The 15708-nt window shown below is 45.9% G+C and overlaps 1 protein-coding gene across 7 annotated transcripts in view; it reads right to left on the reverse strand.

Annotated features, from left to right (window-relative positions):
- Positions 1-7750: 7750 nt before the first annotated feature.
- The window catches only part of HIP1 (huntingtin interacting protein 1), a 121978-nt gene continuing 114020 nt past the window's right edge, over positions 7751-15708 (reverse strand). For 3 of the 7 annotated variants that reach the window (XM_056819783.1, XM_007486000.3, XM_007486001.3), the window contains 4 exons: positions 15072-15195; positions 14186-14247; positions 12361-12469; positions 7751-11565 (listed from right to left, as the gene is read on the reverse strand). In XM_056819783.1, the coding sequence (XP_056675761.1) occupies positions 11513-11565; positions 12361-12469; positions 14186-14247; positions 15072-15195 (348 nt within the window). In that variant the 3' untranslated portion in view covers positions 7751-11512. Of the gene's footprint in view, positions 11566-12360; positions 12470-14185; positions 14248-15071; positions 15664-15708 lie in introns of those variants that run through there. The other 4 variants (XM_016429401.2, XR_008916866.1, XR_008916865.1 and 1 more) reach the window with 4 other exon arrangements.

Genomic DNA, 15708 nt, shown 5'->3' on the forward strand with positions numbered 1-15708 from the left:
CTAGCCCTGAAAGCTTCCTGCCCATATGTCCACACTTAGCAGGCACCCCAAACAAACACTGGTTCAGCACTTGCTCTGTGTCAGGTATTGAAGACAGACAGATAAAAAAGAAATAATTAATCTTCCCAGAGTTTATGTTCTATCAGGAAAAACAATACATGCAAATTTAACAATATAAGTAAATGAAACATATAAGTAACAGATGTCTAAAAAACAAATCATAACAAATATGTAAAAAATAAAACAAATATAAGGGACAAGATCTGAACTTTTGAACCCAGGACGGACATGACTATGCATATACAGAATAAAAAGACAGAGATGGACCTGAAATATTGTTTATGGTCAGGAAGCTCTATCTTAGGGCTATAGGTCAGCAGAGTTGCCTGGAGACCCTAGAGTCTGTGACTTGCCCAGGGTCACACATTACAAATGTACACAAAGAAGGGCAGCTGGGTGGCTCAGTGGATAGAAACCCAGGTGTGGAGATGGGAGGTCTTGGAATTCAAAACAGACCTTAGACACTTCCTAACTGTGTGACCTTTGGCAAGTATTTAATCTCCGTCTCCCAGCCTTTACTGCCCTTCTGTCTTGGAATCAATACACAGTATTGATTCTAAGGTGGAAGCTAAGGTTAAAAGAAAGAACAAACAAAGCAAACACAAGGTAATTGCTGTTTTTGGAGGGAGATGCCCTAACATCCAGGGGATCAGGAAAGGCCTCACGGGAGATGGAGATCATGCTCAGCAAACCAACTACACACATATCACATTTTGCAATCATTATACTTCACAGCAAAGCACGCACCCAGTGTGCGACAGCAAGCCTAGCACACATGGCAGACACATCTTGCATACTGAACACTTCAGACATCACAGAGCAAACAGGCACTACTAATTCCATTTCTATCCCTCTCCACATACCAAACAAAGTGGCCTCCTTTCCCCTCTCTCCTCCCATCTAACAACCAATTACATATGTTCAACATTGCTGGCATCCATGGTTTCATGCAGTAGGGGGCTCCTCCTTCAGCAACTGTTGAAACCCCTACTTTCAAGAGTTGCCTTACCCAAGGGGCAGCTGGATGGCTCAGTGGATTGAGAGCCAGGCCCAGAGATGGGAGGTCCTGGGTTCAAATCTGACCTCAGACACCTCCCAGCTGTGTGACCCTGGGCAAGTCACTTCACCCCTATTGCTGTAGCCCTTCTGCCTTAAAACCAATACACAGTATTGATTTCAATACACAGTATTGATTCTAAGACAGAAGGTGAGGGTTTAAAAAACAAAACAAAACAAAAAAAAGAGTTGCCTTACCCAAAAGATTCATCCCCCTCTGGCAAACGTGGTGATGAGGCTCTCTTCTGGCTTAGCTAGACTAGAGATTCTCAAGACTGTCTAGGCCATATGAGCCCATGAGGCTTGGTAGAGGAGGAGGATGCTGGAGATATTGTCTAGTCCAATCCTGTCATCTTACAGATAAGAAAATAGATCCATGGAAGTAAAATGGTTTGCCTAAGGTCTCTCAGCTAGTAAGGAGCAGAACCAAGATTTGAGTCATCATTCTCTCAGAGGTCTTTCCACTATATAGATCACATGGATTTATTTCTAGACAGAGAAGAGGCATACAAGGTGAAATTGAGTGGAAGAAATGGTATATGATACTAGTTGATGTCAGAGCTAAAGAAATATCTCCATAGCTTCTTCCCAAGTCTTTTTCTTTCTTTCTTTCTTTCTTTCTTTCTTTCTTTCTTTCTTTCTTTCTTTCTTTCTTTCTTTCTTTCTTTCTTTCTTTCTTTCTTTCTTTCTTTCTTTCTTTCTTTCTTTCTTTCTTTCTTTCTTTCTTTCTTTCTTTCTTTCTTTCTTTCTTTCTTTCTTTCTTTCACCCTCACCTTCCATCTTGGAATCAATACTGTGTATTGGTTCCAAGTCAGAAGAGCAGTAAGGGCTGGGCAATGGGGGTCAAGTGACTTGCCCAGGGTCACTCATCTGGGAAGTGTCTGAAGTCAGACTTGAACCTAGGACCTCCTATCTCTAGGCCTGACTCTCCATCCACTGAGCCACCCAGCTGCCCCCTTCCCAAGTCTTAAAGTTGGAGTTTGTCCAAGATTAATGGAGGAAAATGGTACAATTTATCACCGATCCATTGATGTCCCATTGTGTCATCTCTGATGGGTCCGAAGGCAACTGGTTTATTATTGCTGCCTGTGTTCAGGTTTGGCCGGCTGCCCATCGTTCTACCAAACCAACCAATCGGCCTGTCAAATAGATCTTTGAGGTGGTTTGCAGTCACGTTGAGCTGAGACTTCAGTGATCATAACTGAAAGGTTAGAGCTTTGGACTGAAGTTTCCTTTTTGTTCATAGGCTTATAGGATTTAGAGCTTCAGGCGATCTTGGATATCATCTAGCCTAGGGGGGTCTTCACCTTTCTTTGGGCCCTTTTGGCAGTCTGCTGGCCACTGTAGATCGGATCTCAGAAGCAGATTTTCAAATACTTAAATACATAGGGTTGCAAAGGAAACCAATTTAGTTGAAATGGCAAAATATTAAGGGGAAAAAGGAAGTTCATGGATCTCAGGTTAAGACCTCCTGATCTCCTTCTTTGACAACTTTATTTCAGAGATGACTAAATGGAGGTCCAGAGATGGAAAGTGACTTGCCCAAGGCCATACAAACAGCCATCAGCAGAGCCCTGATTTCCCACAAAATCTTGGAAGCTGATGGGGGATCCCTGCTTCCAATGCTATATATTCCTATGAGATCTTTGGGTCTCTATAGCCAAATAAAGGCACATATTTTAAATACCACTCCAGGCAAGCAAAATATATTGAAAGTCAATGATCGGGTTGGCTCAGGATCTATTTCCCTCTTGCTGATTTTCTGGCTCATTTGTCTCTTTGTTGGTTGTTTGGGGCTTGCTGGCTGCTCTCTGATTCATGTTGGGCTTTGCTATGAGCTGTCTTGTGCCTTCAGAGCAGACGGCCATGTATCTTAGTATCATATTGGGTTAACTCCCTCTGAAGGACAGCTTGGACTTAGTCTATAATTTTAGGGCAGATTCTTAGAGGTAGAAGGAACCTCCGAAGACATCGAGTCCAGTCATATCAAGCTAAAAAAGAAATGGGAGGGGCAACTAGGTGGCTCAGTGGATTGAGGACCACGCATAGAGATGGGTTGTCCTAGGTTCAAATCTAACCTCAGTCACTTCCTAGCTGTGTGACCCTGGGCAAGTCACTTGACCCCCATTGCCTAGCCCTTCCTTACCCCTTTTCTGCCTTAGAACCATACACAGTATTGATTCTGAGACGGAAGGGGAGGGTTTAAAAAAATGCTTATCTTCTGTCTTAGAATCAATACTGGTTCTAAGGCAGAAGAGCAGTAAGAGGTAGGCAATGGGGTTAAGTGACTTGCCCAGGGTCACACAGCTAGGAAGTATCTGAGGCCAGATTTTTTAATCTAGGACCTTTTGGCTCTAGGTCTGGCTCTCTATCCACTGAACTACCTTGTTGCATCCTCTCAGATCATTTTCTCATGAACTATTGATTCTACCACTCTGTATTTACACAGTTAATTTATATCAACCCAAGTGGCAAATTTTACCTTGATTAGATTAAATTTAATTATTTTTGGCCCATTGTTTGAGCCTGTCGATATCATTTGGGATTTTGACTAGTCACCTACCATTTTGACTTTCCCTTCTGTGGCATGTAGCCAACTTCATTCTGTGGCTCAAGGTCCATTTGCAACCCTGTGGGTGCTCTTTTTGTCTTTGTGCTGAGTACTCGGGGCTCACAACTGGCCTGGTCAGATGCAGCACCATGTCATCACTGTTTGCTGTGTGGGGTTTGCCATGCCTTAATTTCAGACTCATGCCCAAGCCCCAGTCTGCATCTTCACTCGGATTCAGTCCCAAGGGTCCAGGACCCTGCACCCAAGACACTTCTTCAAATTACTCACATCTCCACAACTCCAATTGTGTATCGACCCATACTCCCAGCTTCTCTGGTTTCCCCTCCCCTCCCTGTAATCCCTCTTTTTTAATATAATGGAATATTTTATTGTTTTAATAATAATTAAAATAACATCATTAATTAAATAATTTAAAATTAATTATTGATATTAATATTCCCTAGAATAACTATATTACTAATTGCTCAAATGAAACCCAAACTCTGTTCTGGGCACATTAAACTGTGTGTTCAATATTCTCTATGCAAACACCCAAGGATGTCCTAATGGGTCCTTTATGCCTAGAAGTAGGGGCTGCTTGGTTGTTGTCCTTCACACTTGATCATTCTGCATGAGCTCATCATATGGGCTCAATAGATTGTACCACAGATTGGGCGAATATAGCTCAAATGAACTTTTGGGATGAAGATGGCTCTAAATTGGAGCATCCCGTATATCTTTTGAGCTACGACAATTCTGCTTTGCTCACAGAGCACAGTGCCTTCTTTGGTGGGGGCATGGCTTACTGAGTGGTCCTGGGCCAGTGTCTCCCCTGCCCCTCATTCAACACCAAAGTTCTTCAGAGAGATATTTAATGTCCTTGTATTGCTTCTTCTGACCTCTGTACGAACACTGACCTTGTATGAGTTCTCTGCAAAATAGTCTTTTAGGCAAATGTATGTTTGGCATTTGAACAACATCACAACCCATCGGAATTATGCTCTCTGCAGGAGAGTTTGAATGCTTGGCAGTTAAGCTAGAGAAAGGAACTAAATCACTGTGGGCAGTGGTGAGCCTTCATGAAATTAGGCAAAGAGTTGCTACTTCTTTAGCCAGTTGGTTTTTCCCCTTTGCCCTGAGCTGCTATCAGTAGCTGTCTGGGTAGACACCCCATACTTCACTGGTTGGTTTGAGGCCGTCAGTTACCCTCAGCCTGATTTAGCTCATCTGCCAAGATGGTGTACCAGGGGTGCAGCCACTGTGCAAGCTTGCATACAGCATCTTGGAGTCATAGGTAAGAGCTAGGTGGCTGGTGGACACTAAAGGAGGAAATCAGTCCTGAAAAGTGTAAACCTCAAATTTCCTTAGACTTATAAATGTTGGAAATTTCACCATTGGGATATTTCATACTTGGAAAATTTCTTACTGATAGTCTATTGGAATGGGAACCCCATTGGCATGGGAGGTTCCTTCTCTTCCCTTCTTAAGATTACTTTAGGACAGAAACCCTTTGCTGAACAATGGAAAGGACTTTGACCTATGCTTAAGCATAGAACAGGAATTTCTTTGAGTCTTGATTGATTTTAGAATTGATACAATGGAGATACTTGGAATAAATCTCCACCCTATTCAGTCCTAATAGGATTGAGTAAGGGCTGCAGCCTAGATCAAAATTTAATTATTCCAATCTCTACCCTACTCAGGTTAACAGGATTTAGAAAGGGCTGTAGCAAAGGAGTAAAGATTTAATCATTTGAAAATATGACCTTCAACAGACATGTGCAAAAGCCAGAAACCTCTGGGCGGTCCTGGGTTAAGCTAGAGCCTCCATTGGCACAGGGAAATTGATGAACAGTGATTGGTAGATGGGAGAACTGAGGGGAGGAACTTGGATGGTTTCCTTAAAGATAGGGGGTCTGAAGACTCCAGGGGAGGTGGAGAGTTGGTCAGTGTGGTTCCTGTGGGCTCTGAGAAGGCTTGCTCTGAAGGAAGCTAGGTGGCTGGTGGACACTAAAGGAGGAAATCAGTCCTGAAAAGTGTAAACCTCAAATTTCCTTAGACTTATAAATGTTGGAAATTTCACCATTGGGATATTTCATACTTGGAAAATTTCTTACTGATAGTCTATTGGAATGGGAACCCCATTGGCATGGGAGGTTCCTTCTCTTCCCTTCTTAAGATTACTTTAGGGCAGAAACCCTTTGCTGAACAATGGAAAGGACTTTGACCTATGCTTAAGCATAGAACAGGTGGGGGCCTCTGAGACTGTTTCTCCATTTTGGACACGTGAGTAATAGGGACTGATCTCTTTTCTTTGCCCCAGCTATCTAAGGGCTTGGGCCTTTTGGCCCAGCCTAAACAGAAGGGGTATTTAAGCCCTATTCCCTTCTCTCCCTTTTTCTCTCTCTCTATCTCTAATTCCTTTCTTACTCCTATTGTAATTAAACTCCAAAAAAGGCTGACGGCTGACTTGAGTTTTTCATTTAGGAATTACATAGCTGATTCCTTGGCGACCTTAAATTAATATATATCAGTCTTTTAAAGTGATTCCCTTGTTACAAAAGGGCTTAGCAAGCCCTCATACCAGAAGTGCTAGTCCTCCTTGGAGGCTTTGTGATTGACTGGCTGGATGACCTTAGGTAAATCACATAGCTGCTGCTGGGAGCCATCAAAGACCATGCTATTTGACATGGTCATACATGGAAACCAGGGACTGAAAAGCAGCCCCCAGGAAGGATGGAAACATCCACTGAAACCCCCCTAAGTGACTTTCCTTATTAACATCCCCTTATTATTGGAATTGTTGTGATTATGCACAGGAAAAATAGATGAGAGCAACATGTTTTCAGGGTTAAGACAGAGGTCCCACTCTGTCCCCCCAGAATATTACCAGGAGATCCCACTTACAAAATTAAACCTAAGGATTCTTATATACCCATTTAGATAGGACCCCCTTTTCTAGGCATAAAAACTTCTGGCAAATCTGTGTCATGTTGACTCTACCCTCTGACCCTGTACTTAGCAACAATGTTTTGTTGACTATCTCCTTAGGCTTTGTGTCTGTTGTTAGGTTCTGTGGAAACATGTATGTTGAGAATGAAATTGTGTGCCAAGTAGATGTGTGATCATGAGGGTATAAAATAAAGCTAAGCCTCAGCCAACGTGAAGCAATATATGCTGTGAAACCTGTACTGTGGGTTGAATAGAAAGCTGTGTTCCATCCATCATTCTGCCGACACCATCACACCTCCAAGACCCCATCCCCTGTGGGAGACTGGACTACCCCACAGAAAGCTGCCCTTAAAAGAATTTATATACTTGTTTAATTGATCACAAAACTCTAGCAACTGGTTCTTCCGCATTGGTCAGAATTAGGTTTGAAACCACAGTTCTCTTTATCATTGTTTCTCATTTTTTTTAAAACCCTTACCTTCCATCATGGAATCAATATTGTGTATTGGTTCTAAGGCAGAAGAGTGGTAAGGGCTAGGCAATGGGGGTCAAGTGACTTGCCCAGCGTCATACAACTGGGAAGTATCTGAGGCCAGATTTGAATTGTCTCTCATTTTTTGAAGAATGAAATTATCCTTAAGTTAATTTACAAAGTGATAAGCTGCCATGCTTTTTGTGAAAATTGCAGCTGATATTGGGGTGTTGAAGTCCATCACTTCCACACCACATTCCACAACCCACCTCTCTGCCAGGTTTGTGATCTTTCGTGAACTTTTATCTTCCCTCCCTTTGGCTGGTTGGTTTGTCTTATACTGTCACAACAGCATCACTTGTTTCTACCTTCATTTATTCGCATCTCGAATTGACAGCACTTTCTTCCTCTAGTCCCTAGGTTTCCTTATGTGAACAGATCATTTTCTTGGACACCATTAGTCTATAAATTGCTGGTTCTTTCTATGAACATTTTTGTATTTTAACTGCTAGTTTTGAGCTTTTATATAGTAGAGCAGTTTCTCCACTGCCCATTTAGAAATTGTCATTAGATGCATCCTGTCCTTGGTCAAGTGTTTTCTGGCTACCCTTTGGAGAAAGGCGGCCCATTCTTACCCCTGAGAAAAAAGATGAAGGTACTTTCCTGGTGGGTTGAAATATTTATTTTAAAAATTGAAAACACACATTCAACATATTATACAAAGGAATATCTTAATACTATAATAATCAAAAGTCTTGTTGGAAAGAAACCAAATGCCAGTGGCCACCTGCCCTGGGAAGGTAGGCACTCAGAGTGATAAGTCAACTTAATTTACAGGAATACTTCTAAAGGACATCTGGATAAAGGTTAAAAAATAGAAAGGAGAAAAAAAATCCCACCTCCCCCAAATCAAAATAGACAAGAAAAAGTTATAGGATTGAGACAAAAGTTGAGTTATCACCAAGATCTATCTGAACTCCCTCGGTTTGTCCCTGTGAGTAGTAACCAGCTTAATTTAGGGCCTTCAAACCTGAGGTAGTTAAGGGTCACCTGAAAGACAATGGGTCTGGACACGAAGATGGATACACTGCTCACAGCACTGGGCCCAGCAGTAACCAATAGATTTGTATTGCTTTGGCTCCTGGGTGAAAGGCAGCACACCACATCAGTGGGTTGGTGGTATTATAGTTGGTTTGGACCTGGGAAATAACGGAAGTCCTCAGCAAATAGCTGGAAAGATTTGCTGAGTCTGTGTGAGAGACAAAGAATCTGGCAGACCCATAGTGTTATATCATTTTCTCTGCTACAGGCAGTGCAGGCTGTAGGGGGCTTGGAACCCGGGCCAGAGACGCCTCCGCTGGAAGGCCAGTGCGGGGGTTAATCAGCAGCAAGGCTCCTCTGATTGATTCGGAAAGGTAATGGTAACAAAGCATGCATGGCGGACCAGGGCAGTGGTAGAGACACTGGGCTCCCGTGTGTTTAGGTGCTGGCCAGGAGGTAATGGTTTCTCTGGGCTAGGTGTTGTAAAGGCCAAAGGCAACTGGCATGACCTACATGATAGTGATCCCTTGGAAGCCAAGTGCTCAGTTTGGTAGCAGAAACAATTCCCCAAAGAGAAGCTCAGGTCAGCGTGTGGCCACTTCTGAAGTCATAGACCCAACTACATATTTCAGATGGAGACCTGGGAAATCTGAGCAGAATAATCAGGATCTAGTCTAATCTAGAAAATGTGTCTTTGCTTAAAAGTTATTGCAGCAAGAGTTATTGATCAACCCCAAATGGCCACGAAAGCACTTCCTTCTACCATCTCCGTTTTGTGAGCACACACACTCTGCAAATGCTAAAGGAATCTACAAATCGCTACTGGGCTGAGTTGCGTCTTTTATCGGTCACTAACCTGATCACACCAATGAGTTCCCATGCCAAGAGCACCTCTATGCCTACCCATGGGCCATATATCCTTGTTCAACTAGCCAGGTTCAGCCATTTAATACCACTTGATGAAATTCACTTTAGATATTCCCCTCAAAGGCGTTGCACTGTCTGCTCTTACCGTATCCCTAGCGTAAGCAGGATGCTTCTCCTCTGGCTGACATCCTTGGACTTGGAGCTTTTAGAAAATAGTTTGACTTTAGTGGCTACTTCCCCAGGATAAATCCAGATGAACCTAACTCTATAAGCTGGCCCCTTCATGTAATCCCCACTGCTACTCAGTAAAGTTCCTAGGAGCTTTGAAAATGACCTTAGTTAACTGGTAGAGGGATGGTGTTCAGTAGATGAGGTGATCCCTGCCCAAAGCCATTCCCTCTGTGGCTTCCACTAAAAGCAAGGAAAGTTTGGACTGGCTATTTTCTAGGGACACTGGGAAGAGGAGAAACAACTCGGTGAAATCCTGCCCCACACACTTGACCAGTGTCAAAGCAAAGAATCTCTTTGAGTCTTTGGACAAGCACAAAAGTACTAATTGTTGGACTGTTTCATTTTCATAGCTGACACCTTACTTTTGGGGATAGTGATTGAGTTCCTAATTTCTACAGCGTCCCCACTTTTAAAATGCACAGGGGAACCTCCACAAGAGTGGTCCCTATGGCTTTCCCTCCTTCCATTGATTCACAGTGATTGAACAGGATTTCCAAGCACTATCATGATGTGGCTTAGTATGTTCTTCTGGGCTGAGTCTTAGCAGAAGCTTGTTGGTTGCTACTCCCAGGATCCAAGAGCCCTTTGCATTTTGGGTAGTGGAGCCTACTTGGGTGGAAGCATTTGCCATTGGCTAACTATCTTTCTGGGGCCGCTAATATTTGCCACCTCTACCCACCATAAGAAGAGAGAAAGCACTGTTGAAGGAACAAGGGAACCAGTATTCCACCTCCTTTCCTCTCCTTTTTTGGACAGCTAACCAGATGTTCTAAGAAGCCTCTTTGGGTAGGGGTCCAATTATGGTATCCTCTTGCTTCTTTCTTTCCCATTCATGAAGATTGTTGGATGCTGGGCAAGGAACAGCAGCCAGATTCAGTCACTTCCAACAATGATTGCTCCAAGCATTTCTTCCTAGGTTGTTTGCTATTTGTGGGTGGTCAGTTGTAAACAGCACAGGGTGCTGTAAGATTGAATGGAAACCGTGGACACCAGACGTGAGTTTCTCCCCTTTTTGGGGGATGGCTTGCTTGGTCCTCTCTGTCCAGGGCTTCTGGGCTTCTTAATTAGTTGGAAAAGGTCATTATCCACCTTTAGTTTGGGACGATGACAAAGCTGATCTTTTGGAGAAAGCAGCTGAGATTTCCTTCCTCTTTCTTGGTGCCTTGGTCAGGTATGGAGGGTAGAGGCCAGCATGGAGGTGGCCAGGGAAGGGTCATCTCCATCCAAGGAGGGCAACATGGAGTTTCTGGAACCTGATCATGAGTTGTTGTCATGGAGGATGGCTCCTTGAGGACCTGGGCTGGACCCCTCCTTCCCTCTTCTTCCTGTGGTCCCCACACTTGTAAAGTTGAATCCTGGGGGTCAGCTGGGGTTGAGCTACAGTAACACAAGGCACTCTACATGCTTTCCCCTTTGGAGGAAGTGGTCACCACTCAACAACTGGCCTCCTTCCCAGGGAGTGGACATGACTGTTCCGTACTCCAGCAGGATACCCAACGGAGAGGCCCGTGATATGGCAGGTGTGGAGCACCAAGGTCAAAGCCTGAGCAGCACCAGTAACTGTTTAGCCACTGTGGTATTGGGGCCCATTTGCGATGGAAGAGCTCCAGAGGGGTTCCCTTGAGGAAAGTTGGCTATATGAATTGACCTTCCAAACCCCGAACGAAAAACCAACCACCATAAGCAGCAGTGGGGAATCCACAAGGCTACCGAAGGAAGGGGGCGATGCACGGCCCTGGCCTTCTCCGCCAGGGCCCTCTGGCCCTTCTTTTCTTGGTGGACAGATCCAGGAGTGTGTGTTGGCTTGGAATCCACCTCAGATGCTCCCCAGTTTATGCAAATGATGAAACGGAAATGACTGAGAAGAAATGGAAAGGATACTGATGAAGCCTCTTGGTCAGCCCCTCTCTGCAGCCACAGCCCTCTGACCCAGGTCCAACAAAGGAGCTCTACAAGTAAGCACGGAGATGAGGAGGGTCATGTGGCAGAGATGTGTCCACTGCCAGCTCCCTTCCAGCAGCTCTCTACTCCCAGGGGGGCAGGATGGACAGCAATGGCCCGCCAGCAGCTCAGCAGTTGGTTGGAAATGAGGGTAGACTTGGTGTGCTTCACATCGAAGGAAGGGCCCATGGGCTGGGGGCTCTTTGGAAGGCCCCACCCAGCTACCCCTGGGGAAGTGGTCAGTCTGTGGCATGGGCAGGTGGGCAGTGGAGCGGCGGCATGACAAGCACACAGACGAGTATAAGGATTTACAGTCTGATGTCTGGGGTGATGGCTGGGCTCTAGTCCTTCTCTGACACGGCTTCTGGCACGGCAGATGGAGATGCTTCAGGCTCTAATAAACAATTAAAAACACTAATCACAGACAACACAGTAGCTGGTGTTCCTGTTGTACTTTCGGGCTTCCAAAGTGTTTTATTTACAGCCTCATTCCACCCTGTGACCCTCCCCAGGAAGAAGGTGTACTAGGAGTATCATGAACTATTCTAGATGAGGAACCAGAGGCTCCTAGTCACGCACGGGGCCACACGCCTAACAAATACATGTCAGGGGGGCCTGGAGCCCAGGTTTCTCCTGACCTCAAGCCCAGTATTCTTTTTCACTAGATCAAGCACCTCAAGATTTCTTAAGCACCTTGCGCCTGCAGCCCCGGGAGCAGCACTGAGGTCCAAAGAAAATGAGCACCTAAGGGTTGAGAGGGCCCTTTGGCTAGTATGTTTGCAGGCTCCATCTTAGGTCATTCCAATAGGGACCAACAGCCCCTGGGATCCTGGCCACAGTGGTGACAAAGCAGGGTGGACCCCGGGCTTTGAGCGATGACCACAGCTACAGGCAGTTAGATGCCCAAGGCCTGGGTCTACCACTATGGGTACAGGTGCTCTGACTTCCTAGCTGGTCTTTGGCTCTTATCTCCCTCTTTTGGCTGGACAGATTGCCACCAGGCAATTCAGTGCTTCTGGGCCAGGTAGACCATCTTGAAGGGGAGGGAGGGGGTTGCTCAGTGGACAGCATCCAAGCCCCACTTTCTGAACCTCTGCATCTTCTGAGTGACTTGGCTAAGCCTCCAAGGGCAGCCCCTGGGAGGAGGGGGCTCTATCTTTCCCTCTTCCATTCTGGTCTGATCGCTTACCGTCTTCCCAACCCTCCGCAACACCAGCAAGCTCATAATGCTTCTTGCGCAGGTAGCCCAGCTTCTGCCGCTCCTTCTCCAGCTGATTTTCCAGTTCCAACACTCTTACCTGTTGGGGGAATAAATGGAGTTTTCCTTCACCCCTGACCCAGGTACTACCTCATCTGGATCTGATGCATTGTTGTCTCCTCCATTCCTCTTTGCTGCCTATTTCTTTACCTTTCCATTTTCAAAAAGCCCACTTCAGTGCCCACTCTCAATCCTTTTCCTTGCCATAATTCCTGCATTAAAAACAAATAACACCATAGGACTGGCCATGTTCATGGGACTGCAGGATCTAGAGCTTAGGAGAAACTCAAAGACCATCTAGACTACACCTCTCAATTTGTAGATGATTAAACTGAGGCCCAGGGAGGTAAAGGGACTTGCCTAGTCACAAAGGCAATAGGGCAGGGCAGGGATTTGAACTCAGTATCTCTGGCCCCAAAGCCAACATTTTCTCCTGTACCTAGGTTATCTCTTCTCTTCATGACCTCTTCTTCTTGCATGAGGGTGGCAGAGTGGGAACAACACTGCCTCTGGAGTCAGAGAACCTGGGTTCAGAGATCCCTTTTTACCTTACCATCTCTCCCTGGGCCTCGGTTTCTCATTTGTAAAATGAGGGGGTTGGACAAGGGGACCCTCGAGGCCCCTTTCAGCTCTAAATCCATGATCCTATGATCCCTTGTATTACCATTATCTCTTTCATTCACCCTTCAAAACTATTGTTTCCAAATTAGTGGGATTCTCCATTGGACATGGCTGCTTTGTGAAACGACAATAAGGAAACAACAACAGAAAGAACCTAATTTTTATTTTTCTAATATACCAGAAAAGGGAAACAATTCTTTTAATTTTTGAAAAAAAATCTTATCTTCTATCTTAGAATCAATACTGTGGATGGTAAGGGCTAGGCAATGGGGGTTGTGACTTGCCTAGGGTCACAAACTAAGAAGTATCTCAGGTCAGATTTGCACCCAGGGCCTCCCATCTCTAGGCCTTGTGCTCTATCCATTGAACCACTTACATGTGCCCCCTTGACCTCTTTAACTTTTGAGGTCGTGAGTTTGGAGTCTCATGAGTTTCCCTTTTTCTCCTGCCTCTTCCCGGACTTCTTGGGAGCCTGAGCAGCAAGTAAAGCTAGTGGTAGCCCTGGTGGCTGCTCCTGTAGAGCCATCAATCTCTGGCTACAGAATCTGTCACCAAGGGGCCAGCCTCCTGGCAGTGAGCATCTCTAGCACTGGCTAGGTTGGCCCTTAAAAAGAACAGCCTCTTGTTCCTTTGAGCTCTAATATGGTGGTACCAGCCAGAGCTTATGCTCTTCTGGAAACCATCTTGGAGACCCCAGTGTCTGGGTGGACACAGCAAGACTCTCTGGAGGCACTTCTCATCTCCACAAAATAACCCGCTTGACAAAACAGGAAGACTGGTACTATGGAGCGGGGACCCTGAGGGGACACATGCCGGAAGCAGGAATGAAAACATCATTCTCCTGGAGAGCAGCCCATGGTGCTCTGGAGATTCCCCAGATCATCTTGTCTAGACTCACTGTCAATTTCTGGGTCCTGGTTAAGTTTTTGTCACTAACTGATTGGCTCTGCCTCTCTCCTCCTAAGCACCAGCGCCATGATTTCTCCTCACTTTCCTAACATTTAGACAGTAGAGACATTCTCTACTTTTCTCACTTACTGCTTCTCAGTAGCCTTTCTCCATCTAAGAGTGACTTTGGGGAGGGTGTCACAGAAACAACATGGGACTAAGGAGACTTGTAATTTGAGCTTCATACCTTGGAGTCCATCTCTTGACGTTTGATCTGGGTCAGCGTCATACTGGAGAAGTCCATGCTTTCTGGAATGATGGACATGAGAAGATGTGTCACAGACCCTCCCTGGGGAACTCTCTCCAGAAGGATGGCCAATGCCAACATTGCCAGAAAGCAGCCCAGGGATGATGGAGGCATAAAGTGGCCAGGGACCACCTGGGAACTTTTGCCAAGGGGCTTTCTGTAGATTCGGTGAGTGATGTGGCTTAAGGGATAGGGGATTGGCCTCACAGTCAGGAAGATCTGTGTTCTAGTCTGATACATCCTGACTGTGTGATCCTGGGCAAGTCACTTAACCTCTGAGTGCCCCAGGCTACTCTCTAAAGGATGTACTATTATGAAGCAGGTATGAATCTGTTTCCCTTAAACTAAAGAAATCATGTTGTTTTTTACTAGTTTTCAATTCTGTCTGACTCTTTGTGGTCCCATTTGAGGTGTTCCTGGCAGAAATAAGGGGGTAGTTTGCCATTTCCTTCTTCAGCTCATTTTATAGATGAGGAAATGGAGGCAAACTGGGATGAAGTGACTTGCCCAGGGTCACACGGATAGTACGTGTCTGAGGTCAGATCTGAACTTGGGTCTTTCTGACTCCAGGCCTGGTGCTCTGAAATCAGAGGTCCATTTAAAAATGAGGGAATAGCGGTGGCCTTCAATCTATGAAAATTCTGCCCGGTGCCTTGCCATCATGGTGACGAAGCCAACCTGCCCGGCTGGTGGTCCAACCTGTGGGTGAGAGGAGTGCGGGCCGGAGAAGATGAAACATAAGAGAAAGCGGCGTTAGGCAAAGGAGTTTGTGGAAAGGGAGCTCCAGGAGAATTGGCAGGCCACCTGCGCGGGAGGGGGAGATTACCTGTGTCCTCGATCTGTGACTTCCCTGCCATAGTGGACGCCACCACGGCTGCCGTTGCCTGGTTCACCCCTCGAGAGGCCTGTTGCAGCCGAGCCAGGTTGGAGCTGTCTTTGTCTGCTTTGACCTAAGTGGCGCCAAAGTAGGTTCAGACTCACAGCCCCAAGGAGGGCGGTCTGGTCATTCTTGCCCGCGGAGGGGCTGGGAAAGTCACCGACAGACTGTTGAGAGGTCACTGTTGGCTCTGCCGCACGTTTCTGAGAAACCTTCCTGACCTCGGGCTACACATTCACCCCCTACATCATCGCGGAAGCAGCTGACGCTCCACTAACAAGCTCTAACTGTGCAAGTCAGCTGAGGGACCAGGAGAGGAGTTAGGCAGTGCGATCTGCTGGAGTGTTAGGAAACAGCAGCCCGTTACAAGGAGGACAGAAAAGCCAGGCAGCCCAGCCCGGAGGTAAGCAAAGGATCACTTCTGAGGGAGCCTATCATGGCTATGCTTGAGAGAAGATGGCACCGGCTGGGGTGCTCATGCGGAGGTCGCACAGGGATCCCTGGGCCAACAGGCCACTCAGTCTGAGGCACCTCTAGGACCCTGAGGGAGAAACGTCATCATGGCGGGAGGTGAGAGGTCAAGGGA

The sequence above is a fragment of the Monodelphis domestica genome, chromosome 2, assembly GCF_027887165.1.
Source record: "Monodelphis domestica isolate mMonDom1 chromosome 2, mMonDom1.pri, whole genome shotgun sequence".
In the NCBI taxonomy this organism is placed as follows: Eukaryota; Metazoa; Chordata; class Mammalia; order Didelphimorphia; family Didelphidae; genus Monodelphis; species Monodelphis domestica.